The 21,760-nt window shown below is 34.0% G+C and overlaps 1 protein-coding gene across 2 annotated transcripts in view; it reads right to left on the bottom strand.

The window, feature by feature from the left end:
• Positions 1 to 3,578: 3,578 nt before the first annotated feature.
• LOC140452005 (rho GTPase-activating protein conundrum-like) overlaps positions 3,579 to 21,760 on the bottom strand; it is a 74,989-nt gene continuing 56,807 nt past the window's right edge. Inside the window, exons 4-11 of one of the 2 annotated variants that reach the window (XM_072546012.1) lie at positions 18,026 to 18,141; positions 17,569 to 17,829; positions 17,070 to 17,235; positions 14,304 to 14,454; positions 13,785 to 14,132; positions 11,051 to 11,252; positions 6,425 to 6,684; positions 3,579 to 3,852 (exon numbers count right to left, since the gene is read on the bottom strand). In XM_072546012.1, the coding sequence (XP_072402113.1) occupies positions 3,842 to 3,852; positions 6,425 to 6,684; positions 11,051 to 11,252; positions 13,785 to 14,132; positions 14,304 to 14,454; positions 17,070 to 17,235; positions 17,569 to 17,829; positions 18,026 to 18,141 (1,515 nt within the window). In that variant the 3' untranslated portion in view covers positions 3,579 to 3,841. The remainder of the gene's footprint in view (positions 3,853 to 6,424; positions 6,685 to 11,050; positions 11,253 to 13,784; positions 14,133 to 14,303; positions 14,455 to 17,069; positions 17,236 to 17,568; positions 17,830 to 18,025; positions 18,142 to 21,760) is intronic. The other variant, XM_072546011.1, reaches the window with a different exon arrangement.

Here is a 21,760-nt window from a genome sequence, read left to right as displayed (position 1 = left end):
AGTAAAAGATGGTCTGATCCACAGCATGCTCCTCGTCGTGTTCTCACATCAGAGAACACGACTTTCAGCTTTTCGACTTAGGATATTTCTCGTGAAATATTTTATTTCGAATTAAATCGTCTTTTTGACTAGGACGAATTTTTGATATTTTCTTGTATGATTCATGTGACATTTTTCAGGGAATTTTAACTTCGCAAATTATTGTTATTTTTAACTTCTCTTTCAGATAATTTCACCTATATATTAATTTGGTATCTTTTCGACTTAGGACAATTTTATAAAGATTATTTCTCTTTCAGATACTCTAAGTTCCTGAGCGGAACTTAGACGAATTTTATAATATTTTATTTCTTTCAGCGACTTATACTGAAATATTTCAGTATAAGATAAAACCCTTACATGCTCCGGTCCATTTCAGCTATAGCGACTGTACCACCTTCCCTCATTCCCGAGGGTTCAATCCAGCGACAACAATGTCGCCAATAGCAAAATTCGGGCTTTACGATTGGTCAAATTGCAACCTTAATTGCAGCCAATGGTATTGCCCGAAAAGGTTACTATATTGGTCTTTGATCCATTTAAGATTAGGGCATTATTTAAACAGTAATGAGTCATACTTTTTACAAGACAGTTTGTACAAATTGAGTGACATAACAGCCTGATTGCTGTTCCACGTTTTCTACTCGAACACTTATTACATCAGAAAAATTATCTAATGGATTACGAACCAAACATGTTGAGCTATCGTTTATCATTTGATTTAAATCATTGACGAAAATCAAAAATAAAAGAGGGCCAATGATACTTTCCTGTGGAACTCCAGAGGGGACACTTTCTTCTAACGAAAATATATTCTCATTCACATTGACCTTAATTTTTTAAAACCTTTTCGATAAAAAGGTGTGGATCCACTTTAACGCAGTTCCTCTAACACCACTATTCTTTTGGTGTGACATATTGTTTGTTTACTTTTGAATTGTGCATATCATCTCCTTTTGTTTGATGCATTTTGGGGACATTTGAACTACTAGAAGCAGAAAGATGTCCTGTAAGTCCTATACTGATCAAAAGAAATTGAAAGATTACACGTTTTTTCTCCGTCTGATCTATACCGATGAACCTGTAGCCAATTCACTTATTGTGCATTTGCCAATTTATATATATTCCTGAAACTCATCCTATCTATCATACATAAGGTCTTTTGTGCATTTTTTCATTTTCTAACACCGAGAGCGAGTTATGTTACTGCTATGATCAGTCAAACACACTTACCATAGCGTAACTTGATTGCAGCATCAGTTTAGCTAACTGATGCAAATCAATCATAGGAGTAACGCGAGACGAGGGGTCAAAACCGTATATAAGTTGCGGCATATCTGACCCTTCTATTCGGTCTTGTCTTCTTCGCGTGGGCATGTTATAAAAATAGACATAATAAACTCAAAGTACATAAAAATCAACGACCAATATAACAAAAAATTTTCCGCGCCATGTTTCGAAAATTTTCTAATTTTCCGGAAAGAGCTAGATTATCTAACTTAACTATTATCAAAAATACGAGAAAGAGGTAGAAAATAATACAAAATAATATTTTTTTCATTTATTGAATATTTCAACATTATGGTTTTGCTATATATAATGTGTATATTACTATTATATGAAAGAAAATATTTATAAAATAATTTGTCTCACCTCAGGTAAAGAAAAGGTGCTACGTCACTGAAATTTTTTTTTTAATTTAATTATACAGACATGCGATTTTCACCTAAAAAAATTAGATCGTTTTTTGACCGAAACTTTAAATGGAAGGGGTTATGCGTCGAAATATTGTCTCAATTGCATAATTAAACTTTTGATTATAATAACTTTACTTACAACTCTTTTGTTTCTTTTTTCTTGAAAAATTTGTTGGAATTTTACTTGTCTAGTCAAGTGTCGGCCTGAGACTGTGTGCAGGAAGGGGTAGCTTTAAACTGAGTAGTACTTCGCAAAGAACGAACTTCAGCAAAATTCGCATCCTCAAAACGGCGCGTTCCAATTGCTAATAGAAAACGTCCTATAGAAATATAAGACAATAGGATAGGTGCAAATAAGCTATAACCAAATAAACGCCCGCGAAAGAGAGATGGTCTTGGCGATGCCTTAGAAATGAGTAACTCTTTTGGGTCTATAAATATGAGAGGAACAACTAAAGAGATTCTTGATCTTGAACAAGATGTCAGATCTTGATCCAGATGCTCTTAAAGTAAGTTCGGATCTGAACAGTCTCGTTGGCGTTGGATGCACCACGGCAGCTACCGATTCAATGCTACTCACTGACTGATATTCTGTCAATCGTAGCACAATGTTCTGATCTGAAGTCGAATTGTGCTTCTGGTGTAATACTGCCCTTTAAGTAATATTTGTTGTCGATTATAATAGGCTGATGGGCCTATAATTCTGAGAGAAAGTTTTGTCCAGCTTTCTTCCATCCCTTTGGAAATCTTGTCAACCTAAGAATCGCATTTATTATTTGTATTATATAAACAACCGCTTTTCTGGCCGATTTTTTAGTGGCATGCTTGCGATTCCATCTGTTCCCGGGGCCTCGTTTACTTTTGTGTGTTTTATTAATCTTTCGAATTCTTGGAAGAGCGATGTGAGCTATTTGAACATTCCCTGGATTCCCAGATAGTCATTTTTGGCTATATTTTACTTCTTCTATGAAGTCAATATCTTCATCTTTGACAGTTGCTCAACCTGAAGTCTCTTTGTATGGAGCTCTTCATCGAGTCAGCTTTTTCTTCGGTCTTGTATACTATTCCCGTTTTCTCCATGTACTAGTGGGATAGATTTCTTCTCATTTCTTAGCCATTCACTACTTTTTATATAGCCAGTTTAATGGTTACATGAATTCATCCAAGATTTGCTTTCTGACTTCCCTGATTAGATGGTTTGCTAATCTCCTTCAAAGTTAGTTTTTCTACAAATCCAAACGAAAGACCAAGTTGTAGTAGAATAGGACAGACTGATAATGCCGACCTAATTAATGTTCCATCAAATACGATTTAAAATTAACTTTCCTGGCCACAGAATTTCAACCGATCAGAGCCAAAGTATTGACAAAAAAAAAATCCTTCTGTTGTAACAGTCAGCTGGAAACGATATCACAAGCAAAAGTAAGAGGAAAGGAAGACTGACATCTAAAGACAAAAAGCAAATAAGCAGAGAAAACGTGAAAGTTTGTCAGATTTATTAGTAAGCATAATTCTTTAATTAGAAAACGCGAGATTGGAGAATATGTCATTAAAGTACCAAGGAAATACCAGGAATTACCAAGAATAGGTCAGAGCCTTGCCAAAGAGCGGCTTTTTTCTTATTACTTTGATTGACGTTGACTTTTGGGCCCATTTAGTAGATTCATCTTTTTACTACATGCCTTGCATTTTTTTTTTAATTTTTGAAATATCTATGTTAATTTTTTAATAGCGATCTACTTTTAAATACACTTACCTTGATGTTGGGACTTTGTGGTTTTAAAGGTCGTATTTTTAATTTAATACACAGAAGTGAAGAAGTTCAAATAAAGAAAAACATACTTAAGAACTAAAAAGTATTTAATAAATAAATATTCGTCATATAAAACACAATTTTTATTTTTTTGGCACATTTTGTATATAAATTATTGTGTAAATATTAAAATCACAACAAAACGTTATAATGTAAATTACTAACGCTCCAACGTACTGATTGGAATGAGTTAAAATTAATCTACTACATTCAAACATAAAAGTCCCGCTTCATTCTTGGTATATTCATTGCACTGGCTTCATAATGAGTGTTACTTCTTACTGGTTTGTTTTTACCAGACCGCTGAAATAAAATAATAGTTATCAGTCATGTATATTATATGGTAACATGTTTCAAAGATTTCAAATAAGTTAATATGAGACATGTGACATGGTCTGCACCTCACATGACTTTATATATAGCACGTCTTAAGTCCCCTCTCCCTCCAATTATTTTCTGAAACATAAAACTCAAATAGGTGACAACTAAAGTTCTTATACACTGGTTTTTATGTCTTAGTGACGTAATTATTTAAATTGGCGGATAAGTAGCATTTAGTAAGGCATCATATGGCAAGCAATACCTTATTTGACAGCTCGTGTGTCACTTAGTATTTCTGTAGCGCCGTTTCAAAACGACGATCGTTCAATAAGTACTTGCAACTGTGTAAAATAAAAGTACCAACTACTTAAGTGTGCAGCTTTTAATGGAAAACGCTGAAACAAATCAATTTGTTTTCCAGTTTGCCATATAAGTAGATAAACTACGTTTGCGGTACTACATATATAGTGAAATCAATGTGTTAGACAGTAAAGGACCTTTTAGTTAAGTAATAGTGAAAACGATATATGTTGACGTCACAAGCTCCGCCTATTATGGTCGCCACCAGTAATTTGCCATTGTTTAATGTAAATAATTAGTTCAACTATTATCTGCTAATTCACCATTGTGACTTAAAATATATGGAAACGTCTTTGTTATTTCCACCCGTTTTCGTCTTGGATGACTTCACACGTGACATTTGACATAAATGTTCTCACTCTTACCTTTTAGGTAGGTAACTAACACATTGATTCTCTAATATATTGATTTCTCTATTGTTTTCTATTCACGTAATGATAACATTAAATTTTTCATTTATGGACATCTAATCTAATCTTATGGCCAAAAATACTGCGATATTGAGATTTTTGTAAATTTGGCTGCGAAGTATCAAAACGGCGATCGTTTTATCCCGACAGTGTAAAGAAAAGTATGAATAATTTTTTAGTCTTCATCTTTTATGGAAAACTCTCCAACGAATCAATTTATTTTTCCAATTTCCCACATATTGATAGAATTATCTGTTCATTTATTGATATCTGTCAAAAATACCACTACTTTAAGATTTTTTGTTCCTTGATTTGGCCGCCAAATTCTAAGGCGGTGACCATTTAATGTTCAATGCCACAGTGTAATTAAAAGTGTAAATAATTTGGTAGTCTTCAGCATCTATGGAAAACTCTCAAACAGAAGTAATTTGGCCGAACACATTCAATCTAATTGAAAATTTGACCTTACACATTCAATCTAATTGAAACTTTGACCTTACACATTCAATCTAATTGAAAATTTGACCGTAAATATTTAATCTAATTAAAAACTTGGCTGTTTACATTCAATCTAAATGAAAATTTGGCCGTACATATTCAATTTTATTGTAAATTTAGCGGTAAACATTCAATCTAATTTTAATTATAATATAATAACATTAATATAATTTAATAACATTTTTTGTCGTTTAGATTTGGTCGCGGAATAATGTCTTCCAAGTTTTATGGAAAACAGCCAATTAAACAAACAAATCACTTATTTTTCCAGTTTGCCACATCGTGATAGAATTTTCATCAATTGACGTCTGTCAAAAATACAACGACCTTGACGTTTTTGTGCTTTTACTTAGATACCTTAGTTCTGTTGCTTAAAAGTTTAGTAATTTGATTACTTCGGTTTTAGTTTAGAACTGATTAGTTGCCTGCCACCAAATAGGAGCTGTTCAGGAAAATAGAAGGGAGAGGAGGATATAAAAGTTAGTCAAATATTGATATTTGCTAACACAAAGTTTTCATCTAATTAAGACTCTATTAACAAATTATAATTAAGCTGAAAAGTTTTAATACACGTAGACTCTACAAAATAGCACACATAAAAGCAACCTATATTAGCCCAAAAACTAAAAAATAAATAAAAGCATGTGACTATTACGAATTATGATAAAAGCCGTTCACCGTGCTTCAAAGGGCACGTTAAGCTGTAGGTCCCCCTGGGCTAGTGTGTGCATTGACACTATCTACTTGAAACAAGGTTAAAGATGCAAATGGTGCCGGAACCTGTTCGAAAGGATCTCTCCGGCAAAAATACCATACGATATTATTACTATTACGAAATTTTCAAATGATGCATCATAAATCCATGTGTGAATGAAAACCAAAATGAAAATTGTAGTTTATTATCATAAACTAGAGTGGTAAATATAATGTAGGAGAAGCCGGACCTGTGGACTCCTGAACCTTCTACGATGAATGATGGACGGCATTTCTATTCCTTACTAAAATCTCTGAAATTATTTTGCATTGCTTTAAAGTAGCGAGCTTTTTGACTATGTACTCAATTTTTTGAGAAGTTGGAGAAGTAATGGCGTCTGCCTCACAGATATTATGTCGAACATAACATTTATGTTTACAAAGGACCAGCTAATAAACAAATACAACGACTATCGAAGAACATCCCAAAGTATCAACTAGCAAATTACATCTACAAAACCACACTATAAGCGACAAAAATAAAACAAGCAAACAACGAATCACAACACCAATCTGTTTACTTATTCCATCACCTCTACTTCCCATACCACCAAAACCGCATAAAATTGTCTCGATGATGTAACGTACAATTCTTTTGTCTTTGTCTTTGCTTAGATCCCTTCTATCTTGTGCTCTTTTCTGGGCCTCCCTTGCTTGGTCAGCCAGGTAACCCGGTACAATCCAAAGCTGGTCCCCAGCAGTTAGCATGACCTCCATCAGTATACAGCACACTGCAGCGTCTTGGATCTGTTTTGTCATTTCTTCCTTCGAAAGTTGCTTCAGCGCTGTTTTACTAAAAAAAAAAATTGTTTGTTTTATTTATATTAACTACATTTTGGTTACTTCGAAATAATTCTTCTAATACTCTTATCTGCCTCGTTCATAATGACAATCCACACGTTATTACACAGTTTGTAAAGGAGTTTAAAATGATATTGTCAGCGATTTACCCGTCTATACAGTGTCGAGTAAAAATTTAACTTTATTGGCCTAAGTACTGAACTAAAACAAGGAACAGAAATAAATGGAGACATAGTAACGAAAAAGAAAGCTCTGAGCCATCTGCCTAAAATTCTCTTCGATATATATTATTAAGTTAATTGATTTTATTTAATCAAAAGAAGTATCCTCCAATAAAGTCTTCTACTTCAAAATATATAATATATATGATCTGCCCGATCGAATACGAGCGATATGTCTTGAATATTCTCTAACTGTAAAATCGGATTGAGAAGGAATGTCCAGAAGTGTGTCCAATTTATTATCGCCTCTATAAAGACCGGTTATTATGATGGCGATTTAGTTTTGAAACATCTCATTCTACAACGCTGCACAACGTACAAATAAACGTGAAAATTCATAATGTAAATGGGGGAGTTTAATTCTCGTTACAATATGTCCGAATAGTTATTATGAACGAATCAGATCAAATTAAACTATTAGCAGAATTGTTTCTACTCGCAAGTATCAAAACAAAACGAAATAAATTTTTTAATTTGTATTTTGAGCACTATTTTCGATGTAGAAATCAAAATGCTAAATATCAAGTATTTTTAATTAAAATTATAGTTTTTTCCCATTAAAAAGAGTAGTTGATACAGAAATTTTACCAGAAAACATTTCAGAATAGTGTTATTTTTAATTGTCTCAATCAGTTAAGAAAACGAAGCTACTGTTAGTGATCAAATTATTAGAGCCACCCCACAAAATTTAACTTTTTGTTTAATAATGGTATGTAATTACGTTATAAAACATATTTTTGTGGTTAGTTCTGTTTTACTGTGATTTGGAACCTTATAAAATTTGCAAATATTAAAAAATAAACGAGTAATTACATAGATAGACTTAAAATTATGCGTTAAGCCTAATAATTTGTAGTTTCACCCTTTGCAGCAATGACTGCCATACTGCTTGGCATACTTTCTACGCATTTCTGGAAATTTTGTTGAATTGTTCCACTCCTGTGTCATACTGCTATTAATTGCTCGATCAATTGATGCTTTGTGGTTATAATTTCATTAGAAATTTCTTTCTTCATGAGCTTATAAAGATTTTCTATTGAATTCAGATCTGGCGAATTGCCAGGCCAGTCGAGAACATTTATCTGGTTGTCAGCAAGGAATTTTAACAGTTTTTGCCTTGTGACAAGGCGCCGAGTCAAGCATAAATGTGAAACTCTTATGCAGCAATCTATTAGAAGCATTCTAATAATAAGCGGCTTTGGGGTTCGAAATATAAATTGACTTAAGAGAGGTGAGTCCAATGACCAATGACCAAGGGACTTATAGCATGACACTTTGGATTGTATACCAACAGTTTATTACGAATGGACAACTTAGATGTTCTATCCAATATCCAATAATGTTTACGAAAGTTCAACGGTTTTTTTTACGCTGGCGCTTTTTCCATATATGGGTTCTCCATGTCAAAATTTTGTTCAGGTGCATTCCAAGGTATTTAACGCTTTCAGCTTGTGGAATTGCTTTGTTATTTATTTCTATACTAGCGATATGTTGCGACATTTTGTAAAGATGATATGTTGTGATTTATAGTCCACTTTTCAATGTTCAATCAAATATAGTATAGGATCCAGAACTCTACCTTGAGGGACTCCAGATCGTATAGTGGTAGATTTTTGATTTTTCTGATTCATCCTTAACACGGTAGTATCTTCCTTCTAAATATGATTTTAGTAAAGTAAACATTGACTCTGGAACGTTCATTTTTATTTTGAAGAGCACGCTTCATGCCAGACTTTATCAAAAGCTTAACTGAGGTCAAGAAAGAGTGCTGGGTAGTAATTTTTTGTTCTCAAAAGTTTTATTCACTATTTCAAAGACTCTATGTACTTGTTCTATTGTCGAATGCTTCTCTTTGAAACCAAACTGATGATCCGGGAAAAGATTGTTATCAGTTATTATCTTCATAAGTCTTGTCGCTATTAGCTTCTCAAATAGTTTAGCAATTACTAGGAAGAGACTAATAGGACGATAAGAGGTATGTTCGTGAGGAGGTTTACCTGGTTTATGGATCATTATTATATCAGCAACTGTCCATTGAGTTTGTACAATTTTTAGCCTAAATAGGCATTAAAAAGTTTTGTTATCATAACTATTCCTTTTTCTGGTAACTCTTTTAAGATAATTCCTGTTATAAGATCATAACCTGGAGCTTTTTTGGTTTTTAATCTATATTTAATGCACTTCTTACTTCTCTTTTTTAACTGGTTTAATTTGATCAACTAGCTGTTAGATTGTTGCTAGACTTTCGTAAATAGCTTCTTCTTCTTCAGTACTGACAAAGGGTAGATGTCTGCTTGATCTTGATGTGTTCTCGCCCATGAGCCATTTGGGTTTCTTAATGTTGGTATGTATTTACTGGCTTGTTTTAATTTCCTGGTGGACTTCTAAAGCGAATAATCGGTATCTGCTGTTGGTTTTAAATTTAGCAGATACTTTTCAACGTAAGAGTTTTTGTGTCGTACTATTGTATTTTTGATCTGTCTTGCAACTCTATTGTAGTTTATTTTATCTTCCGTAGACGCCTCTTCTATTTAATTTGGTTTTTAATATTGATGGGATAGTTTCTTTTAGACTGTATAGCTTTACATTCTGGAGTAGCATTCCGGACAGCTTCTTGGAGAAGTGCAGTAGAAAAATAAAGGGTAGAAACACCAAATTTTCTTTAAAATGAAGAAATAGTCATCATCATCTTGGTGCTCAAGCCATTGGAGTGCCTCGACCTTCTCAAGCTCTCTACGCCATTCTGTTCTGTTCCTTGCTTGCATTTTCCAGTTTCCGACTCCGATCTTCTCGGCATCTTGTGTTACCCCGTCCATCCACCTCAGCTTTGGTCTACCCCGTCTTCTCGTTCCCACGGGTTGCGCTGTTAAAATCTTTTTTATCATGTTCGATTCAGGGGCCCGGGTTACATGTCCTGCCCACTGTAGGCGGTTTCGCTTAATTATGATCACCAATTTTTTGTAGTATTAAGCTGAGTCAATGCTGGAATATATAGCTGCTTTTGTAAATGCTGTAAGACAGCACACATACATCAGACTGAGAACTTTTGCAATCTACTACGTTTTGGGACATCATTTTTTGAGCGCTCTTTGCTTTACGTTGATCTAAGTCTCGCTTTAGTTCGAATTCATTTTTTTCCACGGAAGTCTAACTAGCAGCTATAGAAATTTTGTATTGGTCGCAAGTAGGACGGGTGCCACCCTTGGGGCTCCGAAGGCTAAACTGAATTCTTTGTTGAAAATTTCATTAAACCATTGTCGGGAGACGGCTTTGTTCTATCAAGCTGACGTTTTTCAAGAAAGGCATTATATAGCTTACGAACATTCAAATCTTCAGACAGGTATCTTCGGTTTGTAACTTTTTCTCGACTGTAATGGCTTTCTCTGCTAGGAATTGACGCAATAAAATCAATAATTTTTTGTTTCCATAGGGTTTTGTTTCTGGCAGGATGTTTACCACCTCGTCTGTCTTGAACAGATGGAGAGGAGAGAGTAATTTCTTGAAGTGGTGAATCTTTTCCCCCTAATCCTGTTGTTTTCATATTAGGCTCGTCTTTTCAAAGTCGCTGTGCACATTTTGCACAGAAAATATTACCAACAATTTTTACAAAAGATCTAGATCTAGTTAACTTGTTTAATAAACAGTACAAAAACTATATAGGGTGCTTCTTCTTCTTATGGTGCCGTGCACCTATAGTGCGTTGGCGAATTATCTTAAGGTCAGACGTCTGTCTTTTGCAACGTGCAAAAGTTCGCCAGAGTTAGTTACGCCTGTCCAGTTCTTTATATTTCGCAGCCACGACATTTGTTTGCGACCTACTCCTCTCTTGCCCTCAATCTTTCCTTGGATAATTAGTTGAGGGATTGCGTATTTTTCCCCTCTCAGGATATGGCCCAGGTATCCAATCTTTCGTGCCTTGATGATATAGGGTGCAGCCAATTGATATTATAGAAAGAAATTTTTGTTAAAATGTGGAATTTCAATTCCAGGGAAGACACAGTCTAAATAAGTCATAAATAGTGTCATAAATATTTCCTCAGAACGACCAAATTTCAAAGTGACTTCAAAGTTTTTCCTCACTGGTATAATTATTTGAAAAAGAAGATTGCACTATTAATAATAGCGCTATTTACTTACTTAGGTAATAACAGTCTTGGAGGGAACAAAGAAGGAGCACTAATCATTGCAACATTGTGTAAATTCATTCGATTGTACTTTTCATTATTTATAATATTTTGGAAAAACTTTAATAATAGACGGTAAGTGTTTCGATGCTCAATAGGCAACATCAGTACCAGTAAATTTAAAGCCTTTAATTTCATTTCGGTGTTAGCAATATCTAAAATAATAAAAAAGCAGTTAGTATAGAAAATTTAAAATGTGCGAAATAAAACAAATAAATAAATAAAAGTAAAAGTATGATCAGAATTTGTATCAGCTTCCAAAGAAAAAGGCTGGATGAATGACCTGTAATTTCGGCGTGAATCATACGACATATTGTTTATCATCATAGCTATTTGTATTTTATTGACAGCCGCTCCTAAATGGTAACACCCTCGACGGTTTCTGAGACTGATAATCCTTCTTCGACCTACACTTCTCGTACCTTTCTTCATCCCCTGTTCTATTGCTATAAAGCGTCTCATATTTTTCGTTCAGTATGGGCACAGAATAATAAAATATTGTTATTTATTCTCTGGTAAGGATTAAATGGGAAAGTAGAACAGTGCCACAGAATAAATAACAATCAGAATGCCCACTTGTGACAAGCTACGACAGAACTGTAATTTAAATTTTTAGAGATTAATAATTTAGTACATTTGAAATAATTTAATCTTTTCTTCAACTAAAAGTACGAATAAAATAGTGCATATTATGTCTATAGTTGCCGTAAATAAATTAAACCGGGTTCATTTTTCTATACACACCAGATAATATGTCACTGAACAGCACTGGTTCCGTTTATACCATGGCTGCGCCAACAAGATGCGCGTACTTATCTTGACAAGCAGAGTGGGCATTCTGATTGTTTATTATTCTGTGACAATGCTGTCAATAGTTACTTGATGTAACTAGTACTGATCACTTATAATCACGTCTGTCTATTTTTATGTTCTGTGTCAATATATTTCTAGGTTATCATGATTGTGTCAACGCAATTATAGGTTATAGAATGCATTTTTGATACATTTGGTACGTGAAAATTGTTGAATGGTACATGAGTAATAGTTTTCATACAAGAACTCATTCAGCAAGATCTACTATCACACTGTAATTGTTTGATTGATGTTTTTCATTCAACTTTAGTCACTTTTTAGAAAAAAATTCTGTTCTTTAAATATCTGCAATGTTATTAAAATTGTTTTGTATTTGTATCAACACTGTTTGATTGTAATCATATAATGGAATTCCATAAATGGAAGAGTATAAAAATATTTTCTATTTTGGGGTTTTCAATCCTACAGTTGCTTCCTGATTCCAGAAAAGAATAATTATAATACGCATATCTCTATTGCCACCATTATTTTCTCTTAATAATGACATATCTATATTCTACTCTATCGAACGCCTTCTGAAAATAAATGAAACAGACATATAGGTACCACCAGTAGTGCTGAAATACATCTAGAAATATTAGTATAAATAAAGGAGTAAGACAAGGATGCATACTATCCCCTATGCTGTTCAATCTTTACTCGGAACTACTATTCAAGCAAGCCTTGGAAAACCTTTCCACAGGAATAAAAATTAATGGAGAACCAATATCTAGCATAAGATATGCAGATGACACTGTCCTACTGGCTGATACAGACACAAACTTACAGAGGGTTATAGACCACCTTAAGGATGCTTGTCGAGAGTTTGGAATGAAGATCAACGAAAAAAAAAAACAAAAGTAATGGTGATCCAAAGAAAACAGAATATCCCCTTACCTATAAAAATAAATGGGAATATTTTAGAACAGGTAAACCAATACAAATACCTTGGCTGTTGGATTAATTGCAAGCTGGACCCAGAACAAGAAATTAAAGCGAGAATTGCTCAAGCTAGGGATAGTTTCTTTAAGATGCGCGTTCTATTCTGCGATACACATATAAATATCAAATTGAGATTAAAACTTGTAAAATGTTTTATCTGGTCTGTTCTTCTCTACGGAGTCGAAACATGGACTTTAAAAATAAAGAGCCTGAATAGAATCGAGGCATTTGAAATGTGGGTGTACCGTAGAATTTTAAAAATTCCTTGGACAGCACGAAAAACAAATGAAGAAGTACTAGCTAGACTCAATTTAGAAAAAGAACTATTGAGAACAGTCAAAAGAAGAAAAACCAGTTATTTAGGGCATTTGTTGCGCAACGAGAAATACTACATCCCTCAGTTGATAATAAAAGGCAAAATAGAAGGAAAGCGAGGAATTGGAAGAAAAAAATTGTCCTGGTTACGTAATATCAGAAACTGGACAGGACTTGGATTTGAGGAACTCTTAAGAACAGCTGAAGATAGACAAACGTTTGCCACCATAACCGCTAACCTCCATTGATGGAGACGGCACTTGAAGAAGAAGAAGTAGTGCTGTGAAGTGTTTTAGTGGAGTAATCTGGACACGAAAGAGAAAGACTCCAGAGGTCCTGATGGACTCCAGATAGGAGTCGAAAGCTTGACGTAGAAAAATTTGATTAGTTTTTTTTAACTGTGATTTTATATGGAATTATGTAATTGAGAATGATACAAGTGTGCAAAAAATATTAAAATAAAGGTTCATATAATGATTTTTCACACTCAAACGCAAGCTAAATAATTAAATATTGCTAATTCTTGGCTACTACTGATCTCACAGTTTTGTTTTCAGATAAAAAAAGGTGGTACTTACTGCTAGTCTTATAAAACATTTCAAAAAGTTCCATTGTAAATACAGGTTCAGGTAAATCTCTCAATAATTTCTTAAGAACTCCCGTTAATTCGTGAACGGGCGCTTGTTTAAGCAACTGTTCAACTTCTTTTCTATTGGAGCTATAAAATTTGGTTTCTATTTCGTTGCACAATATCTCCAGCTTTTGTTTGTGGCTCGCAATTCGAAGAATTCCGTCTTCCTTGATGCACCTGGTATTTAAATTGTCTATAATATCGTGAAAAATCTCTGGCACCATTGAGTGATCTGTTGGTCGGGGCATATCACGCATGACCAATGTTGAAAGGTTTACCCCGAAAACATTTCCCCCTAAAACAAGAATTCATCATTTAATAAGGAAAAGGACAAAACTATATTAACCCAAAACTGAAACTTAAGAAATAAACTTATTTAAACATAATTTTTTAGTGTATGTTTAAAGCTACTGTTTAAGTTTTGCCATCTAGTAGACGAGTTTCCCGGAAAACAGAAAACACTTACCTTTGTTTTTACTAGCTTTGCGTTTTAAGTATGTTGTAACAATCTTATAAGTATCAAATATGGCAACTAATTCCATGTACAACAGTGGCTTTAAATATTGGTATTCACTATCACTTAACTGATCAATACTGATCCCTTCGTTGTCCCATTTCTGAAAAAATGGAGAGGTGAGTCAGAGAAAATACATTTAATATAACATCTTACGTTAAATTCCAACAATTTGCTGCGGACAAACAAAAAACTAATGTTAATAATGTATATACAGGGTGAGTTTTTATTGCGACATCGGTAGATAATTCCATTGTGGTACAAGAAATCCAAAAAACTTATTTAGAAAAAATATATGCAATAATATTCTCCATACTTGTGGAATTCTACAGGGTGATTAATAACTACGTGGTATAGCAAACATACAATTTTTTAAATGGAACACCCTATATATTTCTCGATATTTATATTCCTATCATAATTCTTGTTCTTATAATATTGGGGTTTGCATTACTATACAGTTATGACCATTTTCATTTCGAAATCCCTATGAAGTTGACATCATGTATATAAAGAATTAAACTGCAGAACCTCTCTATTTGGTTAGTTTCACTTCTTCTTCTTTCTCTTGTCGAATTCATCTTTCACTTCTCCCTTTTCCTCTATTGGAGCGTGTATATTTATCAGTGAGATATCCTGTTCTCTTTTCCTTTAATTCTAATTTGTCAGTAATTTAATTCCTTATCCTTTTTAATCCTATTTAATCTTTTAATTTGTAATGGTCATTTTTTTTCCGATTAGCTGTTCAAGGTATGCGTTTACCATCATTATCAATCACAGACACGTTTGAGTTTTAAACTCTCTGTTAAGAAGTTTGACTTTTTGAAATAAATCTCTCAACCATGTTCTTCTATTTCTCTGCATATTTGGGAGATGTAATCCCCTTTGCCTTTTCCCCACTACTAACCACCGCTTATTTTCCATTGTCAACACTGTGGTTAGGGATCCTGCCATTCTTCTCATTTCTTACCACCACTTACCAATAGCGTAATTTTATAGAAATTAAAACTCTGCAAATATTCTATAATTTAAGCTCAAAATAATATGCGGATGTAGTCCGCACACACGTCAGTAGAATATTATTAAAGCGCGCCCCAGAAAAAAGATTAAACCAAAAATATGTCACAAAGTATTCTCCACTAGGAGGAATGTCCTATAAAAAATATAAAATATGGTAGTATTACCAGAAATAACTGAAGATGAAATCGAAAAATCCATAAACGACATGAAAAGAAATAAAGCGGCCGGTGAGGACAAAATACTGGCGGAACTGCTAAAAGAAGGAGGAGACACGATAAAAGAAATGCTAAAAATACGGCTCAACAAATGTCTATTTGAAGGTAAAATACCTAAACAATGGAGAAATGCCAACACAATCTTAATACATAAGAAAGGAGACCGAACAGACCTAAACAACTACCGTCCTATTTCCCTTATGTCACAACTATATAAAACCTTCACAAGAATAATAAACAACCGACTAACCTATAAACTTGATAACTACCAACCAGTGGAATAGGCCGGATTCAGGAAAGGATACAGCACAATCAACCATCTACATGCGCTTAAAATCTTAATTGAGAAAACCAATGAATACAACCTTCCGCTGTACTTAGCATTCGTAGATTATGAAAAGGCTTTCGACAGCATTGAACACTGGGCGGTGGAAGAAGCTCTGGTCAATAGTAGCATAGATTCAAGATACCGACAATTGATACATGATATTTACCAAAACGCAACCATGACCGTAATTCTGGACGACAAATTAATAACGGATAATATAAAAGTTAAACGAGGAGTCCGACAAGGCGATATAATTTCACCTAAACTGTTTACCTTGACCCTCGAAGATATAATAAAATCAACAGATTGGGAAAACAGAGGAATATGTATTAACGGAAAGTACCTAAATCACCTTAGATATGCGGATGATATACTCCTGATCTCCTCGGAACGACAAGAACTAGAATTAATGCTGAATGAACTTCATGAAAAATCACTGCAAAAAGGCCTAAAAATTAACTTCAACAAAACAAAAGTAATGACAAACACGGAAGACCAAGAGGCAATAAAAATACAAACAGAAAAAATAGAACAGGTAAATGAGTATATATATCTAGGACAAGCAATCAGAGCTAACAGAGAAAATCAAACAGCCGAAATATCGAGACGAGTAAGAATGGGATGGGCAGCGTTCGGCAAACTTTCTTACGTCAAAAAAATCAAACAATCCCTCTATACTTACGAAGCAAGGTATATAACTCCTGTATAATACCGGTGCTCACCTACGGAGCACAGACATGGACATTAACACAGGCCAATTTGGATAGGATAAGGAAGGCATAAAGAGCGATGGAGAGACAAATGTTGGGTATATCACTTAAAGATAGAAAACGTAACCAGTGGATCAGAACCAGAACAAAGACAGTAGACGCGATAGAACAAGCAGCAAAACTGAAATGGAAATGGGCTGGACACAATGAACGTCTCCAAGACGGACGATGGAACAATGCCATCGGAAAGTGGCGTCCATACAATGCAAAGAGATCAAGAGGCAGACCACAGATGAGGTGGAAAGATGACATCAGGAAACAAGGAGGTCCCACATGGCAGAGAACAGCTCAAGATAGGGAAAGATGGAGAGAACTGGGGGAGACCTACATCCAACAATGGAAGGATAGAGAATAGGTTCAAAAAAAAAATGGTAGTATTACTTACTTCAATAATCACAGCATTAGCATCATTATCATTTTTCAGCATTCCTTCAAAACTGACAGCTTCTATTTCATTGGATTCGCTACTGTTCAAGTAAACCTTTGTGTTATTCTTTGTTACACTAGTATGGCTTCGATACAGAGGTTTATGAAGATCGTTTGTTGTCGGTCTGTAAATAAATACTATAATACTATAATAAAAAATACTAATTTAACATCAAATATTTATATTATATTAATTAGATGTTCTCACAAACTCGTGTAGGTTCAACTTTTATCGATTGCTTCTCTAGATGGACAGCTCAAAGCTGATAGCAGATATAAGCTTTGGAGAACGACAAATTTTATCTATTGACCTCAACAGCTACTGCCCTATAAGTTCTGGAAGATTCTTGCAGGTAAATACATAGGATTTTTTTATGTTAATATATAACGGTGAGAATATCCTGGTTGTACTGTTTTTAAATTAATTAAAGAGACATTAGGTTCAATAAACATCTTACCTCACAGAGTCAGCAGAATTGCGTTGTTTTAGGGGTTGAAAATGGATCTCAGTGGTTGGGTCGCTACCACTTCTTTCTCTGGGAGGTCGAGGTGATGTTCCATTTTCGGATAAAGCTTGGTAACCTTTCAGAACTACATTTTCAGAGCCAGTATGAGCTACATCTCCTCGGTCGTTTCTGTAAAACTTTTTGTTTTGCCATGGTTCACTATTTGTTGATTTTATTTTCTTTTTTCCTCCTGTGTCTTGTAGATCCAGTGAGCTGCAAAAAACATGTTCAGAAGATTTGTATTAAAACACGCCGATTTTATTATCAGACTGAACTGACACATTTGTAACCAAATTCAATCAGTTCATGACATATTCCAAATGAAGTTCAGTCTTCTCACAAGCCTTCCTGGTGATAGGAAAAGATATATGGCTATATTAGTATTAATTAGTAAAAATTGATTACTTACAAGGGAGGTAGCGAAGTTAAATGTTGGTCATCATAAGTAATTTCATCATTTAAATTGTCAAGTGAATCCAAAGAATCCGGAGTAGCAGATCGTGACCTGGTCCCTGTACTTGACGTCTGTTAAAAGATGATAATATAAATTTAATTTCTGTTATTCTACAGTATATTATTAAAAGAAGCTCCTGGCTTGTATTTATGGTCAGTAAAACTAGAAGCTTACTTTGTAAAGTGACTTAAACACAAAGGAATGATAAGTAAAGAAAAATAAATGTGGATAATGCAGCGAATGCATTCAACCTAAGTCAAAATATTGAAACACCTCCCCAAAAAATGATGACACCAACCCAATGAATGCTATCTACAGATTAAAGCATGTAACCAACAGAGGTTCAAGAGTAGTATCTAAATCAGGGAAACTATGTTCTATGTAAGAGACAAACCAAGAAAATTGAAACCAAAAATCTCATCTCAAACCATCAGTTCGGGTTAAAAATAACATCTTCTTCTTTTATCTTGGCATATTGCCTGTCTTTCTTTAACATTGCTTCTTGTTTAATTGGTCACATAGGTGATAAGGCACATAAGGTGACTTATTTGGGGCTATTTTAACTATTCTGCCATTTTACTAACGTGAACAATCATCATATAAGTGAAGACAAATACCCCAATGCAACAAATTATTCTCCAGAAACCTGTTAGGAGAACCAAACAGAGTTGGAAAGAAGGCTGCTTGATCACATCTATCCATAAAGAAGTAAGACAGATTGCAATAACTATAGGGACATGATTGCCACAAGCACTCTTAGATTTAGGCTACATGGCAGAATCATAAATGAGCGTATATGCGAAGAGTACCGACCTTTAAAAGCAAAACGGCTTTAGAGCTAGTCAATCAAGTATAGACAGTATTTTCTGCCAACCTCGGATAATCTTGAAGAGAATGCTGAGATCTCGAGAGGTACATCTGCCCCTGGTCGATTTAACAAAAGCATCCAAGATGTCAAGCAAACAAGATATCCAACGGTTTCAAAGTAACTAAAGGCCTGAAACAAGTATGTTGCCTGTCCCTAGTCCTATTCAACATATACATAGATGAAGCACTCAGGCAGTGGAAAAAGAAAAGTTAAGATATGGGATTAAGTAGCGGGAGCACCACGTTATATCCGCTACACCTGCCCGTTATCGCCCAAGAAAACGAAGATTTAGAATATATGCTCTTGGAAAACTATTAAAAATAGGGCCTCGAGGTAAATTCGAACAAAACTCAATATCTTTTTATGGGAGGAGAAAAGCATTCCGAATACCTCCTCGGATACATATGTTCAACTAGGGAAAAATCTGGGGACCTAGGGGGACAGGGCAAAGGATTGACTCTAGCCTAATCAAAGAAGTTCAAGATAGCCTGGTAGAATTCGCGATAGGCCTTCGAGATCAGCGGGAAGTCTAGATTAGAACATGTGAAAAATAAAAACAAGAAAACAATTCAAATAAGCGGATCAATTATAGAAGATATCGAAAAACAACAAATATGGTAATAGAGATAATAGTTCTAAACCCATAGATACCAGCTACATAATATAAAATCTTACGTATATGAGTATAAGTAAACAGTCAAAGAAAAGCTGTAGCAGAACACTACTTGAAATGTTGGATGAAGCAACAGATTCATTCTCACATCAGAATTTTTAGAGAAAAGATATTTGAAAGCACCTGTCTGAATACAAGCTAACAAAAAAATTGTCTAATACGCCTATTTTGACAAGATTAGGAACGTGGTTAAAGTTTGCTTTTTTATTCAAAACATTTTCCTGTATATTTCGGTTCAAGATATAAGAAATTTGGCCTGAGGCTGGTGGGATGACCCAGTCGACCGCAGTATTATAATAATAAACAATACCTATTGATGTTACTAATCCCTCAATTGTCTTTGCGACGGTTAGCAATAGTTCTGGAACAGCTTACTAGGACCGTACTTTATATTATTTACAGAACTGACTCGTTACCTATCAATGCAAACAAATTGTTAAAATTAAAATTTCTACACAATGCTTCGTATTAAAAAAACTTTGCTATACACGAATTAGTCATATTTGCTTACTCATCTGAAATTAAGTTGCTTGGAATCAATTATTATTAACGATCATAAACAATTTTTATGTTTAACAGGCTCATTACTTGAATTTTATGGAGTTAGAATATTATCTGCTTTATGTCGTTTTCACTTTAAATAAAATGGACTTTGATAATGAAGCTTTCTCTCTTTAAATAAAAGAAAATTAAAAAATCATTAGCAAGTATATTAGCTAAAGATAAAGTATACCTCTTATTATTATTCTATAGCTTTACACATTATAATTCTCGTGCTAATAGGTATTTAGGTAAACTTAGGGGGCAAACATATTTAAGTTTAACATTTGTTCAGGCAGTTATTTTCTTGCATTTAGATCGGTGGTTAGGTCACGACTATTCAAGTAAAATGTCAGGAATTGGTGAAGCTAGTGCTAAGTGTAAAACACGTTTACATTTATCTGATGATGTCAAAATAATTATTAGGAATGTTTATCAAACAGTAAAATAAGGAATTCCAAATCAATCAATATACAACAGTGTGGAAAATTGTTACAGATAGAATTCAACCTCGTAAAAAGCGAAGTGACTTTTCTACGTATTCGCCTTCAACTGTATCAAGGTTTTTGAATCACATTGGTTTTCGATACAAGAAAATTAATAAGCGATCATCAATAATGGATTCCCCTCGACTTATTAACTGGAGAAACGAATACTTGGATGCTATATCTAAATTTAGAGATAAAGGAAGACCGATATTTTATCTGGATTAAACATGGTTCGATACCCACGAGAATGCTCAAAAAGGTTGGACAGACGACTCTATTAAGTGTGCACCCAATTATCCAATTAATAGAGGTCAGCGAATAATTATTCTGAACATTGGATCCAAAAATGGCTGGCTTGGAGGAGAAAGTTTTTTACTATCGGCAAAAAACATTAAGGATTCAAAGGATTACCATGAAAATATGACGAGTAACTTGTTTCAGGAATGGTTTGAAAAGAAAGTGTTGCCAAATTTGCCGACGAAAAAACAAATATCGGATTTTTGTATGAAAATAATTTGTACTTTGAAGAAACATATACAAAAAAAGAAATGTTGGAAGTTCTTCATACAAAAGTATTTGAGAAACAGTTTGTTATAGACGAATTAGATAAACGTGATGGTCATATTATATTGCGATTACCTCCTTATTACTGTGTTTCAACCCTATTGAATTAATCTGGAGTCAACTTAAGGGAAGTTTCAAATTTAGTAGCCAATCGGTATCACATGTAGAAGAAATAAAAAAGATTTGACACTGTGGCAAAATTTTGTTTCACATGTTATAAAAACGGAAGATCATTACAGAACATCCCACCAGCGCCAGGCAAAATTTCTTATATCTTGACGGAAACTATAAATAAAAGTTGCAGGGTCCCTGAGTACCAGTAACTAAAAAAATTAACTAAACTAGAAAAAAAAAACGAGATCCTTTACTAGATTTTCTGAACGTAATACAAAAACTTAGAGACGCAAATTTAATCAGATGTTCATTTGGAAAGCAGATTGTAAAAAATTAATAAAGCTTTTTAGAAAATACAACTAAAAACGCTGTTAGTCTAATATCAATATACATTATATTAGACCTAATACTTGACCACGATAAAAATATTTTACAAAATAAAA

Source organism: Diabrotica undecimpunctata, chromosome 10, assembly GCF_040954645.1.
Source record: "Diabrotica undecimpunctata isolate CICGRU chromosome 10, icDiaUnde3, whole genome shotgun sequence".
Classification (NCBI taxonomy): Eukaryota; Metazoa; Arthropoda; class Insecta; order Coleoptera; family Chrysomelidae; genus Diabrotica; species Diabrotica undecimpunctata.
This window is presented reverse-complemented; position numbering and strand designations above follow the sequence as displayed.